Source organism: Schistocerca cancellata, chromosome 8 (assembly GCF_023864275.1).
Source record: "Schistocerca cancellata isolate TAMUIC-IGC-003103 chromosome 8, iqSchCanc2.1, whole genome shotgun sequence".
NCBI classification, from domain to species: domain Eukaryota; kingdom Metazoa; phylum Arthropoda; class Insecta; order Orthoptera; family Acrididae; genus Schistocerca; species Schistocerca cancellata.
Genome location: NC_064633.1, coordinates 312,541,229 through 312,561,673, shown reverse-complemented (window position 1 = coordinate 312,561,673; position 20,445 = coordinate 312,541,229). Strand labels below are relative to the sequence as shown.

Here is a 20,445-nt window from a genome sequence, read left to right as displayed (position 1 = left end):
ATTATGACCAATGCTGACCTTTCTTCCAATTTTATTTATTGTATGGTCGTTGTCCACACAGCAATCTATTTAGTCACCAATCTTTAAATTGCTGTTTATTCTAAACAGAGTAATCAGAAACATTACTCATCTGAAAGCTTTCTCACTGACATATTTCTCACTGAACTCATGATGTTGTTTTAACTACATAATTTGATCACATTGATAAGTTGCTGGAACAAAAATCATACTGATTTTTAAGTATTCCCTTTTTGGAGCAGGTGGCACAGTGTAGTAAGATACATTTTTATTTTACCAAGGATGCAAGATTCTGAGTTGCTTGTCTCATGAAATTTCCTTTATCATTGACCTGCTCTTGTAGAAGGTCATTTGTGTTTCTTACAACAACAACACACTATTTACTGCTGCATGTTTATGAATTCAGACTGTTGTACTGCATTCAGATATATTCCAAATCATGGTCATAATTGGCATTTGCTGTTAATTTTCTTCATGTGAAATTAATGCTAGTTCATTATGCTGCAGAGAGCTATATAAAACAAATCTGTGGTCACAATCAGAAACTAAATTTAACTTTGAACTGATGGACAGAACAACCATAGATTATTAAACAGTCAGTATAATCACATTCACTGGATACATATTCAAACACTCCAATGAAGTATTCACTATAGTTATAACAATATGTGTGGATGTGATCAAAGAGAGAAATTGATACATAGACTCATACCATTGTTGCTCAGGTACCACACACTATTGCCCAGTCTTCTGTTTAGAGCTATGAACTATGGTATTTGAGGTCTGTCAGACAACTGGATCATTTCCTTCCTGACTAATCATAACCAGACAGTGTACATCAAGCACACAAATATTGAAATAAAAACTTTATCTGAACACTTATCTGATTATAAACAAATTAACTGTGGTGTACCCCAAGGATCAGTAATGGGACCCCTTCTGTTCTTTATGTACGTAAATGATCTAAACTTAGATGTTGATGCGCATAAAATAATCGTATTTGCAGATGAGACCACACTTCTACTAAAAGGGGACAGCAATAAACACTTACAGCAAACAGTAATCATGGTCACAAAACAACTTAGTACCTCGGGACAGAATAATAAGCTTGTAATAAACAGTAAAAAAACCATTGCACTAAAATTCCACAATGCCCCTAACAAGGGCATGTTTATCCCATTGATCTCTATCAATGACTAGTTGGTAACAGTACTGATACCAAATTATTTGGAATTTGGCTGCAGAGCAATGTAAAATGGAATATGCATATTGAATATCTCAATGCAGAACTGAGCAAAATATGTTACCTTGTATGATCACTAAAATCATGCTGTAGTAAGAAAACAGTAATGAATGCATATCATTCCTACCTTCATTCTCATCATAGATGTGGGGTCAGTTTCTGCAGAAACTCTAAAACAGCTAATAGCACTTTTTAACTACAAAACAGGGCTATTAGAATCTTGTTTGGGTGCTAGCCTAGAGACTCTTGTGAACATCTGTTTAAGAAATCTGGTATTCCTCCATTGCCATGTGTATACATTATGGAATCCTTTCTATTCTTTAAAATAAATCTAATAAGTAAGGACTGCAGACTGCAAAAACACTGATATACATGATCACTTTACCAGACAGAACAGAAACTTACATATAACCTAAATCAGCACGGCTCTGTGCGAAAAAAGTACTTTTCACATGGGAGTTAAGCTTTATAACAAACTTCCTGAAAACATAAAAGTTACTACTGAAGTCAATACCTTTGGAAAATCTCTAAAGTCATATTTACAACATCACTGCTTTTACTCCATTGAAGAATATTTAAATTTACAAAGGTTTTATATAAATATTTATGTATAAAGTAAATTATTGTAGCCTTAAATAAGTATGAAACTAGAATTATATGAATACATCCAGCTGCAGGCATTGATATATGTCAACGGGGACAGGTGAAAATGTGTACCCCGACCGGAACTTGAACCCGGCATCTCCTGCTTACATGGCAGACACTCTATCCATCTGAGCCACCGAGGGCACAGAGGATAGCGCAACTGCAGGGACTATCTCACACACGCCTCCCATGAGACCCACATTCTCACCTTGTATTTCCACACACTACATTCGCAGTGTCCCATTCCAACATACTCTTTACTCATGGAAGATGTTCTTACCAAGTCCCATAAGAGTTCAGGGAATATGTATGCATCTGCACAGAAGAAGAAGGTCATGGCTGGTATTGCCAGCACTATATACTTATATGGATATCCATATAAGTATATTAAATAAGTATGTCTAGAAATGACTTTCAGCTGTATACTTACAGCTTTACTTGTCCAATGTCTTATGCAAAAGCTGCTTTGTAGACAACAGGACCAAACAATAAAATAAAATACAATACAATACAACTACATTTAAGAATGACATATAAAGTGATAACTAATGTAACAGATGAGAAAAGATAATACCTGCTACATGTGAAAGCCAAGTCAAAATCTAAAGAAATGACTTACATCTGGTTGCTCTGAACAACAGAGAAACGTATTTAAATGTTAGGCCTACTTCATTTGTTACAAAACATGAGCAACATATCTGAAGACTTATAATTCCATAGCAGGCCACCAAGAAATTTTTAAAATGACTGTACTCAGTCTCATCATTCTCTCTGTCTTTTACTTCCAAAATAATTGGTAAAACAGTCAGTCCATCACTTGGTCTGGTGTTAGCTCTGACATATTCCATATTCATACTGAAGTATGTCATCATTTGACAAGACTTGGGATGAAAATAGGGATTTGTGTTTTTTTTTTAAATTTATGATGAAACAAAATTTAAAAGCACACAAGTCAATAAAAATAAAATTTTATTAATCATTGAACAATATGCAAAAATAATAACAATTAATACAGGTTTCAGTGTAAATGTCTTTTCTTATCCTTGTTTATTGCAGTGAATAACTATTTTGATTGGATTTCCACTGCCAGATATTGCAGTCTCAAAAGCTTGTGGAGTTTGTTCCAATGTAAAGTTGTGAGTAATGAGTGGCTTCACATTTGCTTTACCAGAAGCAACAAGTTCCAAGGCCAATGGATAGCTGAAAATAGCAAAAAGAAAAATCATTCAGATAATTAATTGATAGCAAATTAATTTTTGGGGTAAAATTATGAGAGGACACACAATTTTAGTTATCACCTGGAATAAATAAGGTTAATTTTAACTATCACATGGAATAAATAAGGTTACTACTATCTGTAGGTAGATTTCCACAGTCCTGGTCGTATGGTATTGAGATTTCCTAGACATGTGCCTCCCACTCCCCTCTCTTCAGACTCTCTGTGACCCCATGAACCAAATCATGGCAATTCCTTCTGTGCTGCACTTTCTCCTGGAGACTTCCCAGGTTGGAATCCTCGACTTCTGTGATGCCATTCACCCATCCTTTCCTTTGCTGCCCTCCGTCTTCACCTTGTGCCTTCGATCTTCCCCATCATTAACATATTTCCCAGCAAATCATATCTTATCATAATGTGCCCAACAAAAGCAGTTCATTTTTTGTTTCAATAACAGACCTCCCAAGGAGAAATCTGATTTTATTTGCTGTAATACTGATCTATTTGTTCTTTTTGCGGTCCATGGAACTCTGAGGAGTTACTTTCAACACTACAAAACAAAGGTGTCTATTGCACACTGTTGAGCCTTTCTTATGGCCCTAGACTTCATTGATACATCACATCTCTAATGACAATAGCCCTTACAATACAGATCTGTGTTGTTAAAAGTTATGTATTTACTTCACAAAACATTGTCTAGGTTGCACATTACTTTTTGGCATATTAATAAGTTCACTTGATTTCTTGGTTGCAGTCACCATCAGCAGCAGAAATCTGGGAGCAGAGATAATTGAACAAATAAGCTACTGCCATTTTTTTCTCCTCTTTCATGCCATGAAGTGATAAGTGTAGTTGCCCTGATCTTCATTTTCTTGATATTCACCATTGGACCAGCCATTTGCTTTCTTATTTCACCCTCATCGTGGGGATCTACAACCCTTTCATTTCCTGCCATCGCTACTGTATCATCCACGTAACTAAGGTTATTTACACACTGATGGAAAAAAAATTGCAGCACCAAGGAGGAGCTGTGCAACATAAACAAAAGTTGATAGGTGTGTTTCTACATCAATTGCATTAGAGTGGTGCTCGTAGTGCCATTATGAAGATACAAACCAGGTCTATTTAAATAAATGTTATAACAATCATGAACGTTAGCTACCTTAGAAACTGGACTTTGTGAGTTGATGTTAGCCAGGAAAGTCTTTAAGGCAACAAAGATGCCATTATCAACACATCAATGAGTTTGAACGAGGTTGTGTAATAAGGCTACAAGAAGTTGGATGTTCCTTCTGCAGAAAGATTGGGTAGGAATATAGCCACTGTACATGATTGCTGGCAGTAGTGGCCATGAGAATTTACAGTTACAAGACGGCCAGGCTCCAGACAACCATGTTGCACTACTGAGAAAGGAGACAATCATGTTTGGCATATGACTCTTCCTTGTGATACAGCATCTGCAGCAGCAATTTGAATGACAGGTGGCACCATAGTGACACAACATACTATTGCAAATCACTTATTTGAATGACAGCACTGAGCTAGTCACCCTGTACAAGGATTACTTCAATGACAGCTCTGAGTTAGTCGCCCAGTACATGCATTCCACTCCTCGCAAACCATAGCCCTTTGCAACTTCAGTGGTGTCAAGCGAGAACTCACTGGAGGGCAGGGTGGAGGTCTGTTTTGTTTTCTGATGAAAGCTGGATCTGTCTCTGTGCCATCGGTGGCTGTGTGTTGGTTAAAAGGAGGCCAGTTGAAGGGTTGCAACCAAGATTTCTGCATGCTAGACAAACTGGACCTATACTTGGAGTTGTGGTCTGGGGTGTGATTTTGTATGACAACAGGAGCACTCTCTTGGTTATTCCACATGCCAAGACTGCAAATTTGTACATCAGTCTGGTGATTCAATCTGTTGTGCTACCATTCATGAACAGCATTCCAAGGGGTCTTTTCCCAACAGGGTAACACTCAACCACGTACCACTGCTGTAAAACAGCATGTTCTATAGGCTGTTGACATGTTGCCTTGGCCTGGTTGATCTCCAGTTCTGTCTCCAATCAAGCACATGTGGGATATCATTGGACAATGACTCCAAAGTCATCCACAAACAGCATTAACCATCCATGTATCGACTGACCAAGTTCAACAGATATGGAGCTCCATCTCACCAACTGACATCTTGCACCTGTACAACACAATGCATGTACATATGCATGCTTGCATCTAACACTCTGGTGGTTACAGTGGTTATTAATGTATAAGAATTTCACATTTTCAATGTCTTGTCTTGTGCTTACATTAATGTGTGATCTTGGAATGTTAATCACTTAAATGTGCTTCCTAAAAAAAGTATTCCTGCAATTTTATTACTCTACATTAATTATTTTTTGGTGTTGTGATATTTTCCATCAGAGTATTTATCCCAGCTATCTTAATTCCAGTTTCTTCTTCAGCTAACTTAGCATTCCTCCTCATATTGTGCTCTGAGCACAGACAGAATAAATTAGATGACAATATGTCGCCTTCCTTCACTCTTTTCTGAATCTTAACCCATCTGAGTATAGATCCTGTATGAGGTAAATCAGGTGATCTGGCACTCCCATGTTTTTTAGTACTTCCCATAATTTATTGTGGTTGATCCTGTCAAAGTATTTACCACAATCAATATAGCAGAGACAACATCTTTCTGGAATTCTCTTGTGTACTTCGCAATTCATTGGATGTTGGCAAAAGGATCTCTGGTTTCTCTTCCTGTATGACATCCAGCTTGTTCTTCGGGTAGTTCTCTGTCTATATACTGCTGAAGTCAATTTTGTAAGATTTTAAGCATGACTTTGCTAGCACTTGAGGTAAGTGTGATTGTTTAGCAATTTGAATTCTTTGGAAGTTCCTGTTTTGGAATCACAATGAACATTGGGCTTTTGAAGTCTTTTGGCCATTGCTGGGTTCTCCATATTTTCTGACACACTGAATGCAACACTTTCACTGCACTCTTTCCAATGATGTTGAACAGCTCTGCTGGAATTCAATCACGTCCACTTGCCTTGTTTTTATCAATATTTTCTAAGTTCCATTTGACTTCACTCTCTAAAATATCTGGCTCTGGTTCTAAAATCAGATTAATTCCATCATCATAATTATGTAGTTCTTTCTTATATAGATCTCCATATTGTCACAACCTGCAGTGGGTTGCGACATACATACATTAGAAGCTCACTCTCATATCAGAGGTGACATGGGATTTTGAGATCAGCCTTTACATGAGCAGCTGCATACAAGAGTGAAAGGTGATGGGGTCAAGCTGAGATTTTTCAAGTCTCTGTGGTTGGAGATGGTACAGAAAGACCTAGATTTTAAGCTGAGTTAGATATGGTGGTGATAAATAAAATGAGACTGTGTATTGGCTTACTGGTCTGCTTTCTATTTCCTGTTCATGTGATTGCAGTGAACATGCAGAACAGCATAGATACTAGTTTATAACTTCAGTAAGTGTAAAAACATAGATGAGGCTTGAAACCAATTTGTCACCCTTGCCTATAGCTTTATTAAGATTCAGGTACACACAGTAGTGTGTGGTGTTACAGACTACGAACTATGAAATTGCCAGATAGTATTGCATTAATTGAACCCTTAGGTTCAAGCATTGATAATAATATAAGTGGCATACAGACATAGATACTTGTACACTAATGTACAATGGAAATGTATAACCCTATCCCAGAGGTAAGTATAGGCAAGCTTTTGCAATTCCTTCTCAGTGCACAAAATTATTTGAGTTTGATGCTCACTTACATAGTATCTGCTGTGGGCTTCCATGGCTACAATCATTCATTGGAAAACTCTTCTTGGACTCTGCCTTGCTTGGCATTTGAGAGCCTCTATATACATCATTTGGAGAGTTTACTTACACATAGGACTTGACAGAATCGCTTCTTATCTCCAGTTCACAATCAGTGGGCATGAAGTCAGCAGTTGCTCAATGTTTTTGAACTCTTAACAGACTGATGAAAACAATTTGCACTGTACATCTCTACGTAAGTTACAAAGCTTACTGCTAATATTCATACTTACGTCATATTTCTCTTTTTCTGGCAACCTTTCATGATTCAGTCATTACAATATTCTTCCCAATGTTCTTTAATGTACTCTGCTTCTGTTGAATCTTTATCATTTCCATCTTTTATCATTCCAATTTTCACTTGTGATTTTCTTTGATGTCCTGAATTTTCTTGCAAAGATCCCAAGTTTTCTCCATCCAGCTATTTTCTTCAACTTCTTTGCACTATTCATTTAAGAAAATATTCTTATCTCTTATAGCCAATTTTCAAAAATTTTCATTTAACTTAAACATTGCTGATATGTCTCCCTTCATTCTTCAGCAATTTTCAGTGCCTCAGCTGATTGTCATCTGGCCTTCTTATATTTCTTCTTGGTAATGTGTTTTCCTACTGCCTCATTGACAGTGCCGACTACTTCTGTCCCCAGCTCTTGTGGGTTTTTGTCTTCTAACTCTAATGCATTAAATCTGTTCTTGGCTCCTACTGCATAATCAGAAGGTATTCTTCTATCTGTAAGATAGAAGAGCTTTGGTCAGTTTTCTCAGTTTCAGCCAGAATTTTGCAATTAAAAGCCGATGATCTGATCCACAATCAGGTGCAGGTCTTGTTTCAGTTGACTGAATAGTATTCTTCCGCTTCCGATTACAATGTGTGTAATCGATTTGACTCCAGTATTGGCTGTCTGGTGAAGTTCAGGTGTATAGGCTTCATTTGTTTAGCTGGAACAGTATGGTAGTAATAACCACCAACCTGTCTTGGCAGATTTCTGGGTGTCTCTGTCCTGCTTCATATACTGTACTAAAACAAAATTATCCTGTTACATCTTCTACTGTTTGAATTTACACTGTGAAGTTCCCATCTCCAACTATGAACAGGACATCATTTTTTTTGTGTCAGCAGCAGTAATTGTTTCAAATCTCCACAGAATTGGTCAATAACGTTCTCTTCAGCATCAGTTACATTTAATTTTTTTGAGTAGATAAATAGAGCTTTATGACTACCCCTTGTATTATGTCAGAACTATACTGGTATGAAAAACTGAAGGATGAAAGTAACTTTTGTGTGATGTGTCACTAACAAGTAACATAGCTCAATGATAATTGCACCATACATAGAAGGAAGTGCTGCTGTATAGTACAGAAGGTACCTGAAAGAAATACACAAAGGTGTGAACAGAAATGACACTTATTCAAAGACAAAATAATTACACTGAAGTCACTGCAATTGAAGATGGTTCTCTGGACATTACAAATGATGCTACATGGTTCTTAACAAAGAGTGTGGTCACCACAAATGACACTGAATACTCTGCAGTGTGCTCCCATGCTGACCGCAATGTGGGTGATGAGTTTTTGTGGTAGGATGTTCCAATCCACCCCCAGCACAGTTGAAAACTACCCTGTGGTCTTTACAGAGACATATTTCAGCATGTCCATGTGCACCAATGCATCTCACATGTGCTCAATGGGATTTAAGTCAGGGGAACAAGCAGATCAGTCCATTTACCAAATATCCTCTTGTTGCTACAGCTCCTCCACATGCATTGTTCGATGTGATTGCACATTGTCATCCATAAATATGAAATCAAGGGTGAATGCATCCCTGAAAAGATGCAAATGGGGAAAGAGTACAGTGTCACGATAACACTGACTGCTGAGTGTATCATGTTCCAACACTTTGGGATCACAAACAAATATCTCCCAACACCATAACACCTGGACCACCTAACCAATCTTGTTCAACAATGTTCCTAGCTGCATTACATGTTCCCACCTGCCACTTTATGAGAATGTATCTGGCATTGTTGAACATCATCATTTTGGTGCTACAAGTGTTATGGTGTGGGGAAACATAATATTGTATGGGTCTACTGACCTCCAAATCTTTGAATATGGTACACTCACCGGTCAACATTATCATGACACTCTACCCCTTCCACATATACATCTTTTCTTTTCAAGGATGCATTCAACACTGACTTTATTTTTATGAATGACAATGCATGGCCACATTAAACTGCCCAGGAGGATGTGGCATTGGAGTGAGAGGATATTACGCAAGTTGACTGGCCTGTTCATTTCACCAAATTCAGTTCCATTGAATGTGTGTAGGAGATGTTGGAGAGACGTACTGCAGCACATTCACAAGCACCAATGACCATCCAGCAGTTATCAACTCTGCTAGTGGGAATGGAATGCCCTACCAGAAGAACTCATTTCCAACCTGGTGGCCAGCATGGGAGCACATGGCACAACATGTATTGCCATCCATGGTGATCACACACAATATTAAGAATCATGTCCCACTGTTGGTAATGACCAAAAAACCACCATGAATCACAGTGACCACAGTGTTATTTGAATAAAAGTGTCATTTCTGTTTGTTTTGTTGCATTTTTCTTTCAATTACCTTCAGTACTATACTCAAGCACTTCTTTCAATGTATGATCTAAGCATCATCAAGCTATGTTACTTGACTGTGATCATGTGGAAGTTACTTTTGTCCATAAATTTTGCACACCAGTGAGTGTTAATTTTTTTTAGTTGGCACTGTTGTTGTTACTGAAGCATAGAAATTCATTAGCATTATAGCCAAACTAAGCATTTAAGTAACTAAAAAAATAAATTTAACTTGAAAAAATTCCTTATTCATGTTGACAAATTGTTCTCTCTTATCCACGGAACAGAACAAATTGCAGCACTTGGTAGAATAAACAGATTAGTTTTTGTGATTGGAAGTTTGTACAAGAGCTTCAAAAATGGGAGTAAAACTTGATATTTAGGTGAACTTTCAAAAAATTGCCATCAGTTAATAGTTAACGATGAAACTATGACTTCAGTTTAGGGTACATATAAAAATATTCTGTTCAATACTAGCAAATAAAAAAACTTTGTTAGGAAAACATATTTTTGGAAATCAAATGAGGTAATCCATATTAAAGCTAGCTACCATTAGCTTGAGCCAGAACAGTACTCATGAGGCACTTCGAGAAATTTTATATTTACAGCCACCCATATCTTTTTCTTCTCACTTTTATTTAAAGTGTGACAGTACGGTATATCTTGATCAAAATATTTTGAAACATTAGATACTTTTGTAGTACTTACTCATTGCAATATCGGAAACAATTGCGAATGTCGACTTCACGGAATGTTGCATTCACCATTGGAAGAGTAACTTGATCAGCTCCCATGCCCACTACACAATGAACACCTCCAGGACGTGTAACCTGTTGTTCAGAATTAATAATCCTGTTAGTCTGATGAATGTTATTACTTCAGAACAAATTTTTTGCTCAATAAACAAGATATATTTGAGTACCTGTAGTCCAAGCTTTGCTGTGAAGTCAACACCACAGCAATCAATGGTCATATGTGGTTCAGTTTCAAGCAGCTCTCTGACTCTTTCTGCAACTTGTTCCACTGTAGCACCCTTAGGAATGACTACCGTGTAATCCGCTCCACATTTCTTAGCTAATTCTAGACGGTGTGCAACTATGTCTAAAACATAGAAATTAGAAACTTAAGTGGTTTCCAAGATGCAAACTTAAAAAAAAGAAACATTTTTGCAATTTATCCTAAAGACATTAAAGAGGTATATGTATATTTCAGTGAGTGGGATATGGGTAATGTCTGTCTGCACCTACATACCTACTTCGAAAGCCACCATATTGTGGTGGACGGTATCTTGTTCCACTATTAGTCACTTCCCTTCGTGTTCCACTCGCAAATGTAGCAAGGGACAAACGACTGTCTATATACCTCTGTACAATCCCTAATTTCTTTTATCTTGTGTTTGCTGCCCTCAAATAAAATATATATTGGCAGCAGCAGAATCTTTCTACAGTCAGCTGCCAGTTCCGTTTATCTAAATTTTCTCAGTACTGTTTTGTGAAAATATTGTTGTCTTCCTTTCACTGGTTCCCATTTGAGTTCACAAAGCATTTCTGTGATACTTGTGTGTTAGCTGAACCTACTAGCAACAAATCAAGTAGCATGCCCCTGAAAGGCTTTGATGTCTTCCTTTAATCAGATGTGGTGGCAGTATTGAAGAATGTGTCTCACTAATGTTCTAAACACTGTCTCCTGTATATATGTGCTACACTTTCCTAAAGTTCTCGTAATAAACTGGTTGACTATTTTCCTTCCCTGCTACCACGCTTATGTGCTTGCTCCACTTCATTTCACTTTGCAAGATATTTAATCAACACTACTGTGTCAAGCAGCACACCACTAATACTGTATTCAATGCTCATGGTTGTTTCAGCATTTATTTAAACAAACAATTACAGGATTTTTCCTACTCATCTGCATTAACTTACATTTTTCTACATTTAGGATAAGTTGCCCCTGATCACACAAAATAGAAATTCTGCCTATGTCATCCTGTGTTCTTCTATAGCCACTCAAAACAATACTTTCCCATATACTATTGTGTCATAAGCAAACAATTGCAGAGTGCTGTTCATCCATCTGTCAGATAAATTATGTATATAGAGAACAAGAGTGGTCTTATCAAACCTCCTTGGGGCACTCCTGGTAATACCATTGTCTGTGATTAACACTTGCCAGTCACTGACTGACTGATGACATTACAGGATCATCAGCAAATGATAATTTTTGCTGCTCAATTTGATGTGACTTGACTTAATCAGGGAGTGATCTTATCTCCTTTTATCATAACATTTTACTGTGTGATACTGATCCCTGTCATTCTGGCAAAGCCCTTTAATAGGTTCTTGTTTCCTGTTTACTCTGTCCATCAGATTGCTTATGAATAAAGAGACCAAGAGTCCTATATTACAGTTCTGTGGGACACTCCTGATGAAGCCTTTGTCTCCAATGAACACTCATCATACCTTTGTGTCTCTATTGAACACTCACCATCCAGGACAACAAACTGGATCTTATTGCTTGAAATGTCTTTGAGCCACTCACATGTTCAATAACATTTTCTTTATGTTCAGGCTTTCAATAGCAGCCATCAACATGGCACTATGTCAAATGCTTTCCAGAAATCTAAGAATATGGACTCTCCCTATTGTCCTTCATCAGTGGTTCATAAGATGTCACGTGAGAGAAGGGCAAGCTAAGTTTTGCATGAACAATTCATCCTAAATCCACACTGAGCTGTGGACAGAAGTTTATCTGTCTCAAGAAAATTTATCATACTGGAATTTAGACGAGGACCAAAAATTCTGTAGCAAACCAACATTAATGATACTGATGTATAATTTTGTGGGTCTGTTCTTTTACCCTTCTTATAGAAAGAAGTCACGAGTGCTTTTTTTCAGTTGCTTGAATCTTTGTGATGGGTGAGAGATTCACGATAAATGCAAGCTAAGTGAGGTGTTAATGCATTGTTAATACATGCATTGTTAATACATGTAAATCAATTTTTTTCAATATTATATAACAAACCAGTTTTGTTTCTAATACAAAATTGGCAAAATGAACTATGGCCAATTGCATGTTTTTCTGCTAGTATTCAAATACAGATTCTTTATTCACCATTGACCACCTGACGTGGAATAGGCAATTTACATGGATATCATATAACATTTTCCTTGAATAGTACATTAAAGCTAAATGAGCACTGAAAATAGTGCCCATAGATGACAACATAAACCATAACATAAGCTAAACACATTCAGTGACATCACATAATGAAATACTTAAAAATTAATGTCGATTAATTTTATATTCATAAATTCTGCTATATTGTAAAAGGATTAATTAGTAACCAATTTAGTATTTTGCTCCTGAAGCTACTTATGTGAGCCGACCGAGAGGAAAATGGGAGTTTATTAAATATTTTTAGACTATTGATTAGATGGGAATTCCCTGTTCTTGTCAGCCTGTGCCTAGGTATGTCTAATTTTGTTTTGCCTCTGGTACTATGGTGGTGTATGTTTCCCTCATTTCAAAATCTGCTATATTGTTTTTTGCATACAATGCTGAGGTGTATATATAAAGATTAATAACTGTTAATATTTTCAGCTGAATGAACAGTGTCCGGCAGTGCTCTCATCTACCAGAATTGCTCATTGCCCTTATCACTTTCTTCTGAATTTTTAGAACTTCAGTGATGTGAAGAGAATGTCCCCATATCAGCAGTCCATACTCTATATGTGACTGAAACAGTCCAAAATAAATAACTCTTAAATATTCTTTTGTCACCAAGCTCCTCAGTTTCCACATTAAATACGTAACGCGAGACAATTTTGCGCAGATATGGTTGATGTGGGTTTCTCACGTTAACTTAGAGTCTACATGAATTCCTAGAATTTTAACTGCTTTCACCTCTACCTCTTTTGACAATCCTAGTATAATCTGTTGGTTTTTATCAGGATTGCAAAGCAGTGTATTTGATGAGAACCAATTTAGTGCTGCTTCCAGGCCATCTTGCATCATATCTTGCAGAACTGATATGTTCTCATGCTGAGCAAGCAAAGTTGTGTCATCAGCATAACAAATAACAGTATTGGGGATACAATGGGGTAAATCATTGATTGAAATTATAAAAAAGAAGGGCCCAAGGACAGAACCTTGTGGGACTCCTGTCTTAACTTCTAGCAAGTGTGAGTCTGTTTCTGACAGAGGCAAACTGCTTCCTATTGTTTAGGTATGATTCAATTACTGCCAATGCAGAGTCTTGTACTCCATAGAATTTGAGTTTAGCAAGTAAGATGTCATGAGAAATGCAGTCAAATGCCTTACTTAAATCACATATAAGAAGTGAGGCTTTATTTTTATAGAAAAGAACACAGTAAGGAGCCATCCACAATCAGTCAGGAGCTTTAAGCAGGTCTGTAGTGGAAAAGTATCATTATACTATTACAATTTCCCAACAGCATCCCAGCATTACTACAGGGATTCTGTGATGAAGCACCTAACACTAGAACAGAAATCATATGCATGTAGCTAACTCATTTCTGTGCCAGTACTGTGATTTGATTGCTCACTTCAATTGAAAAACCAAGCACAGTACACAGACCAAATACAAACAGAATGTATTGATTTGCTTGCTGATATATAAGGTGTTCTGTTCACTGGTCACCTGTTCACAGATGAAATAGAGGACACTGATCACTACTGTCAAGTACTTGAAAATTGTGACAGGATATTCAGAATAGTATATTCCATAATATAGCAAATGTCTCAATTCCAGTGGTAAACAGGTTGTAAAGTACTTCATCTATTGCTGTGCAAGGATGGTCCACATATTTCTCAACCTGATAGTGGAAATGAAAAATGCTGTTTTTTTTTTAATTAATTTTCAACATGTTCTTGTTTAACATTAATACAGTTCATCCAAAATACTATTCTAACACTGCAATCGCTTCTTAGTTTGAAAAAAAATACTCCAGTCTGATACACAGTTTCATTTCAGCACAAACTCTGCTGCAGAGTGAATCTTCATTCTGGGAATGTAAATTAATGTGGATGAGTATGAAAAACTAAACCGCAATTTTCAGATACAGCGTTAGCATTGTTCTGCTTCACACAGTCAAGTCATTTAAATATTTGGTTGTAACATTGCAAAGCAATATGAAACAGAGCAAGCATGTGATGATTGTGGTAGGAAAGGCAAATGTTTTACTTCAGTTTGATGGGAGAATTTTGGGGAAGTGTGGTTCATTTGTAAAGGAGACTGCATATAGGATGCTAGTGTGACCTATTCTTGAGTACTACTCTAGTGTTTGGGATCTGCACTACGTCAGATTAAAGAAAGACATCAAAGCAATTCAAAGGTGAACTGCTAGTTAGTTAACAGTAGGTATTATGAAGATGGTTTGGGAACCCAAATGGGAATCCCTAAAGGGAAAGCAGCATTCTTTTTGAGTAACACTATTAAGAAAATTTAGAGAATTGGCATTTCAACCCGACTGCACAATGATTCTGCTGCCACCAACATATATTTCATGTGAGGAGCACAAAGATAACATACAAGAAATTAGGGCTCATATGGAGGCATATAGATAGTCACTTTTCCGTCACTCCATTACTACATTCACGAGTAGAACAGGAACAGAAATGGCTATAGTAGCAGTAGTAGTACCTTCCACCATGCATTGTATGGTGGCTTATATAGTACATATGTACATTTAGAAATAATAACCAAGACTGTAGCTAAACCATTTCTCTGCAATATACCTTCTACCACCTGAGTGATAGTCCCAGAACATATGCAGGAGAACTTCTGTGAAGTTTTGGAAGATAGGAGGTGAGGTATGGACAGAAATAAAGCTGTGAGGGCTGGTTGTCAATCATATTTGGTAGCTCAGTGAGTAGAGAACTAGCCAGCAAAAGGCACAGCACCTAGGTTCAAGTCCCAGTCCAGCACACAGTTTTAATCTGCCATAAAGGTTCAAATCAGCACATACTCCACTACTGATGAAAATTTATTCTGATGACTTTTTCCTTCTACAAACTAAGTCTTTCCCAAATTTATGCTACCATATTTGTTATAAGATTTCAATAATACTTCAGAGCTACTGTTTTACCTATTTAACAGTCAGTTAACAGGATTTCTTTTGCATTCCAAAATACCATTGCCATGACTTTCCTCACCAATTATGTTAGCTTCACCCCATCTGGAACTGAAGAGCTGCATTCTGACCACTGTTTTGACAGTTGTTTCAATTCTGGTGTGAAATACTGAACACAGGTTTCATCCACTGTCACATAACAACTCAGTAAATCACTTTTGTTTTTATGGAAAGGTACCAAACACTGTTTAAGAATTATCATGCGAATTGGCTTCTGATCTGCTATGAACAGGCAGGATACCCCATCTTGTTTGAAGGATTACCAAGTGCAAAATGTAACCAAAATTTTTTTTCTAAAATGAAATTTTCACTCTGTAATGGAGTAAAATAACCGATGATGGTCGAAGTAGAGAGGATATAAAATGTAGACTGGCAATGGCAAGGAAAACGTTTCTCAAGAAGAGGACTTTGTTAACATCGAGTATAGATTTAAGTGTCAGGAAGTCGTTTCTGAAAGCATTTGTATGGAGTGTAGCCATGTATGGAAGTGAAACATGGACGATAACTAGTTTGGACAAGAAGAGAATAGAAGCTTTCGAAATGTGGTGCTACAGAAGAATGCTGAAGATAAGGTGGGTAGATCACGTAACTAATGAGGAGGTATTGAATAGGATTGGGGAGAAGAGAAGTTTGTGGCACAACTTGACTAGAAGAAGGGATCGGTTGGTAGGACATGTTTTGAGGCATCAAGGGATCACAAATTTAGCTTTGGAGGGCAGTGTGGAGGGTAAAAATCGTAGAGGGAGACCAAGAGATGAATACACTAAACAGATTCAGAAGGATGTAGGTTGCAGTAGATACTGGGAGATGAAGAAGCTTGCACAGGATAGAGTAGCATTGAGAGCTGCATCAAACCAGTCTCAAGACTGAAGACCACAACAACAACAACATGGAGTGTGCGCTGATATGAAACATCCTGGCAGATTAAAACTGTGTGTTAGACTGAGACTTGAACTCTGGACCTTTGCCTGTTGAGGGCAAGTGCTCTACCAGCTGAGCTATCCAAACATGACTAACAACATGTCCTCAAAGCCTTACTTCCACCAGTCCCTTTGGATGGTAGGAGAGGAGGTACCAGTGAAAGTAGCATTTTGCCTATGGGCTGTGAGTCATGCTTGGGTAGCTCAGATAAGAGAGCCCTTGCCCGCAAAAGACAGTGGTCCGAACTTAGAGTCCCTCCACTCCCCCAACAGTTCATGGTGAGGTTGCACTTCTTTTTGTGAGGATTGAAGGAGATAGTCACCATTCATATTTATGTGCCATTAATGATATGGATAATTACCTGTAATTATCACTTTACTTGCTCCCATAGCTTTTGCTGCAAGCAAGGTCAGCAGACCAACTGGACCAGCTCCAAGAACAAGGACGTTTGAGCCAAGACAAACACCAGCTCGGCGACACGCATGTACACCCACTGAGAAAGGTTCAAGAAGTGCACCTTCCTCAAGTGAAACATGGTCCGGTAACCTAAAAATATGCAAGAAATAGTATGTGTTATAGCGTACAGCTGAGAAAAATTTAAAACATAAAAGCAATAAATATAATGAAACTTTGTCTCAAATGATTAATTTTAACAGTAGGAACAATTATCCAAATGCAGTGCATTCAGTTATGAACATTAAGTTAATTCTCTAGATATACACTAAATCAGTTTAATGCAGGTTTTTTCATTACAATAATATTTAAAGTTAGATAAGTAGAAGACATTACACATATTTACAATTACTGATACAGTGTATTACAATTATAAACTGATTCTTTCCACACTGTAATGAGGGACTGCAATTATGGTCCATGGAACATGCATGTAACTGAACTAAATGAGGTTGCTGCTATTCAGATTCTCACCCAATGTCTCACTAGTAACATACTCAAATTTTTTTTTTTTGTATGTAAAGGAAAATTTCATTCAGAAATTTGCTAAATTCATAAACAGACAGTTGGATAAGCCAATACTCAACAGGAGTTAATTATCAGTACAGCCAGTATATACACATGAAAATAAGTAACACATACATGTACCATTTATTAGCATTTCTTCTCATTACATTCATGTACGGAATGTGGAAACAATGACCACTTTAGTGCATCTGCATGCACTGTAATTAGTCTGTTCTTATCTTAAAAGTCACTATAGAAGCAGTAAACAGGAGGCTATAGTTTGTTCCTAGATTCTTCCCTTAACACTGCTTCTTGAAACTTTGTAAGTATGTTTCTGCAGTATAGTTGTCATCATTCTTCTGGTGTCTGCCAGCTGAGGGCTTTTCAGCATTTCTGTGACATTTTCCCATAGTTCAAACAAACCTGCCAACATTCATGTTGCCCTTCTTTGCATACGTTCAATATTCCCTGTTATTGCTATTTGGTATGGATCCAACACCTGTGCCATATGTTAGGTTGGGTCTTACCAATGTTTTGTAAGCAATCTGCTTTATAGACTGATGGAATTTTCCCAGTTCTCTTTCAAACCTCCTTTACTTGTGACTTAGTAGATGTGTTGACTCCATTTCCTGTACCTACAGGTTGTTATACTCAGGCATCTGTATGATTTGACCAATTCCAGTTTTGTGAACTGCACAATACATTCCTGTACATTTAAAGCAAGTTGTCAGTTTTGGCACCAGTTTGAAATCTCATGAAGATATAATTGGATATTTGTCCAGTTTCCTTCAGGTAGTACTTCATTATAGGTAACTGCATTGTCTGCAAAAAGTCTGAAATTACTATTAACACTGTCTGCCAAGCCATTATACAACATGAATGGCAACAGTCTCAACGCAGTACTCTGAGGCATCCTTGAAGTTACGTCTACATCTTATGATGACTTTCCATCCAAGATAATATGCTGCATACTGCCTAACAAGAAATACTCAAGACAAAATTTTTATCTATGATATGATGTACTTTCATTTATAAGTAATGCATAGTACAGAGTCGAATGCTTTCCAGAAGCATTTATCTGTGACTTTAAGGATGTCATTAGAGTAAACTGGAAGTTCAGTTTCCCATCACCACTGTTTTCTAAACCTATGCTGGTTGGAATACAGAACATCATTCTGCACAAGTTGTATCACTATGTTTGAGCTCAGAATATGAGTATGTTCTAGGTTTCTGCAACAAATGGATGTCAGTGATATAGGACAGTAGTTGTTTTGATCACTCCTGCTACCCTTCTTGTAGACATATGTGACTTGCACAACAATAATAGGAAACATTTTCTGTTTGAAGGATCTGTGCTGTATTATGGTTAACAAGGGTCATCTGAAACTAAACTCACACTTATCTCACATAGTATCTTGACAACTTAACATCAAGGCAATTAAGTGGGTGCAGTATTTGTTGGTTTTCAAAAAGCATTACAGTCAGTAAAACACCAACATTTGTTTTATTGGAAATACCATCATATTACCATCAAATGAAATTTTTTTACTATACTGAGGACATCTTGTTTGCAGGTAATACATTAACATTTTATCTTGGATGGAGAGTCATCCCAAGAAGTAAAAGTAACTTCAGATGAGCCCCATGGCAATGTATTTAGACTATAGCTTTTCATTCTGTACATCAATAAACTGGTAGACAATATTATCAGTAACATCAGACTTTTGTAGATGATATAACTATCTATCACCATTTACACAAATATCGAGACAGATTTTTTATAAGATCTGAAAGTGGTGCAAAGACTGGTAGCTTACTTTAAACATACAGAAATGTAAAATTTTTCATCTCTCAAAATGCAGAAAAGTAGAATGTTATTGCAACAGTATCAATAAGTCACAACTGGAATCCATCAGCTCACACAAATATCCGGGTTTAGCATTTTGTAGGCATAAAAATGGAATGATCAAATAGGCTCAGTCATAGGTAAAGCAGGTTGCACAGGCAAGTTCAATGGTTATGATAATAGAAAAGTGCAGTCAATTTACAAACAAGATTATGAAACTTTCAAGCAATATTTTGTGCGACCCATACCCAATAAGACTCTGTGAGAAATGGTTTATAATCTACTCTACAATGACAAATTTTCACACTTAACACACCTGTCAAAATTGTAAGTGCTCGGAAAGGAGAACATTTAACTGGATGAATCTAAGAATGCTATCTAGGATGAAACTGGATAATAATGATCCACAACACAGGTGATAAATTCACATCAAATATTTCTGGACAGATTAAAATACAGCCCTACCTGTTGGTGAGTGAAGAGTGCAGCTCTGCAATCACAGACAGACAGACAGACAAAACATGTGGCTCCACAGTGGATCAATTGCAGACTATTAAACAGGAACATCACACCCACTAGGGTGATGAGAGCAAAATGCTATCTTTTACTACCTGAAATTCCAACTGAGGTGTGATTTATTCAACCGCAATACAATAATTAAGAAATAACTTTGTATAAACTTTGCTTCCTTGTCTAGAATCAGAATGCTTCTCTGTTTTGTGGAACAATTTTCTTCAACAAACTCCCATTAAACAAATCAAGAAATATGGAATTGTTGTTAATCCAAAAGAAAATTAAAAATACCAATACCCAAAAAGGGAAATAAGAGTAATCCAATTACAGGCCCATATCACTAATTTCGATTTGCAATAGGGTTTTGGAACATATAATGGGTTCAAACTTTATGAATTGCCTTGAAGAAAATGATTTTTTGACACATAGTCAGCACAGATTCAGCAAATATCATTCTTGTGAAACACAGTT

At 37.0% G+C, this 20,445-nt stretch overlaps 1 protein-coding gene across 1 annotated transcript in view; it reads right to left on the bottom strand.

The window, feature by feature from the left end:
• Positions 1 to 2,858: 2,858 nt before the first annotated feature.
• Positions 2,859 to 20,445, bottom strand: part of LOC126094465 (sorbitol dehydrogenase-like) — a 79,689-nt gene continuing 62,102 nt past the window's right edge. Inside the window, exons 5-8 of the mRNA XM_049908853.1 lie at positions 17,017 to 17,201; positions 10,505 to 10,683; positions 10,291 to 10,412; positions 2,859 to 3,106 (exon numbers count right to left, since the gene is read on the bottom strand). Coding sequence (XP_049764810.1) covers positions 2,944 to 3,106; positions 10,291 to 10,412; positions 10,505 to 10,683; positions 17,017 to 17,201 — 649 coding nt within the window. The 3' untranslated portion in view covers positions 2,859 to 2,943. The remainder of the gene's footprint in view (positions 3,107 to 10,290; positions 10,413 to 10,504; positions 10,684 to 17,016; positions 17,202 to 20,445) is intronic.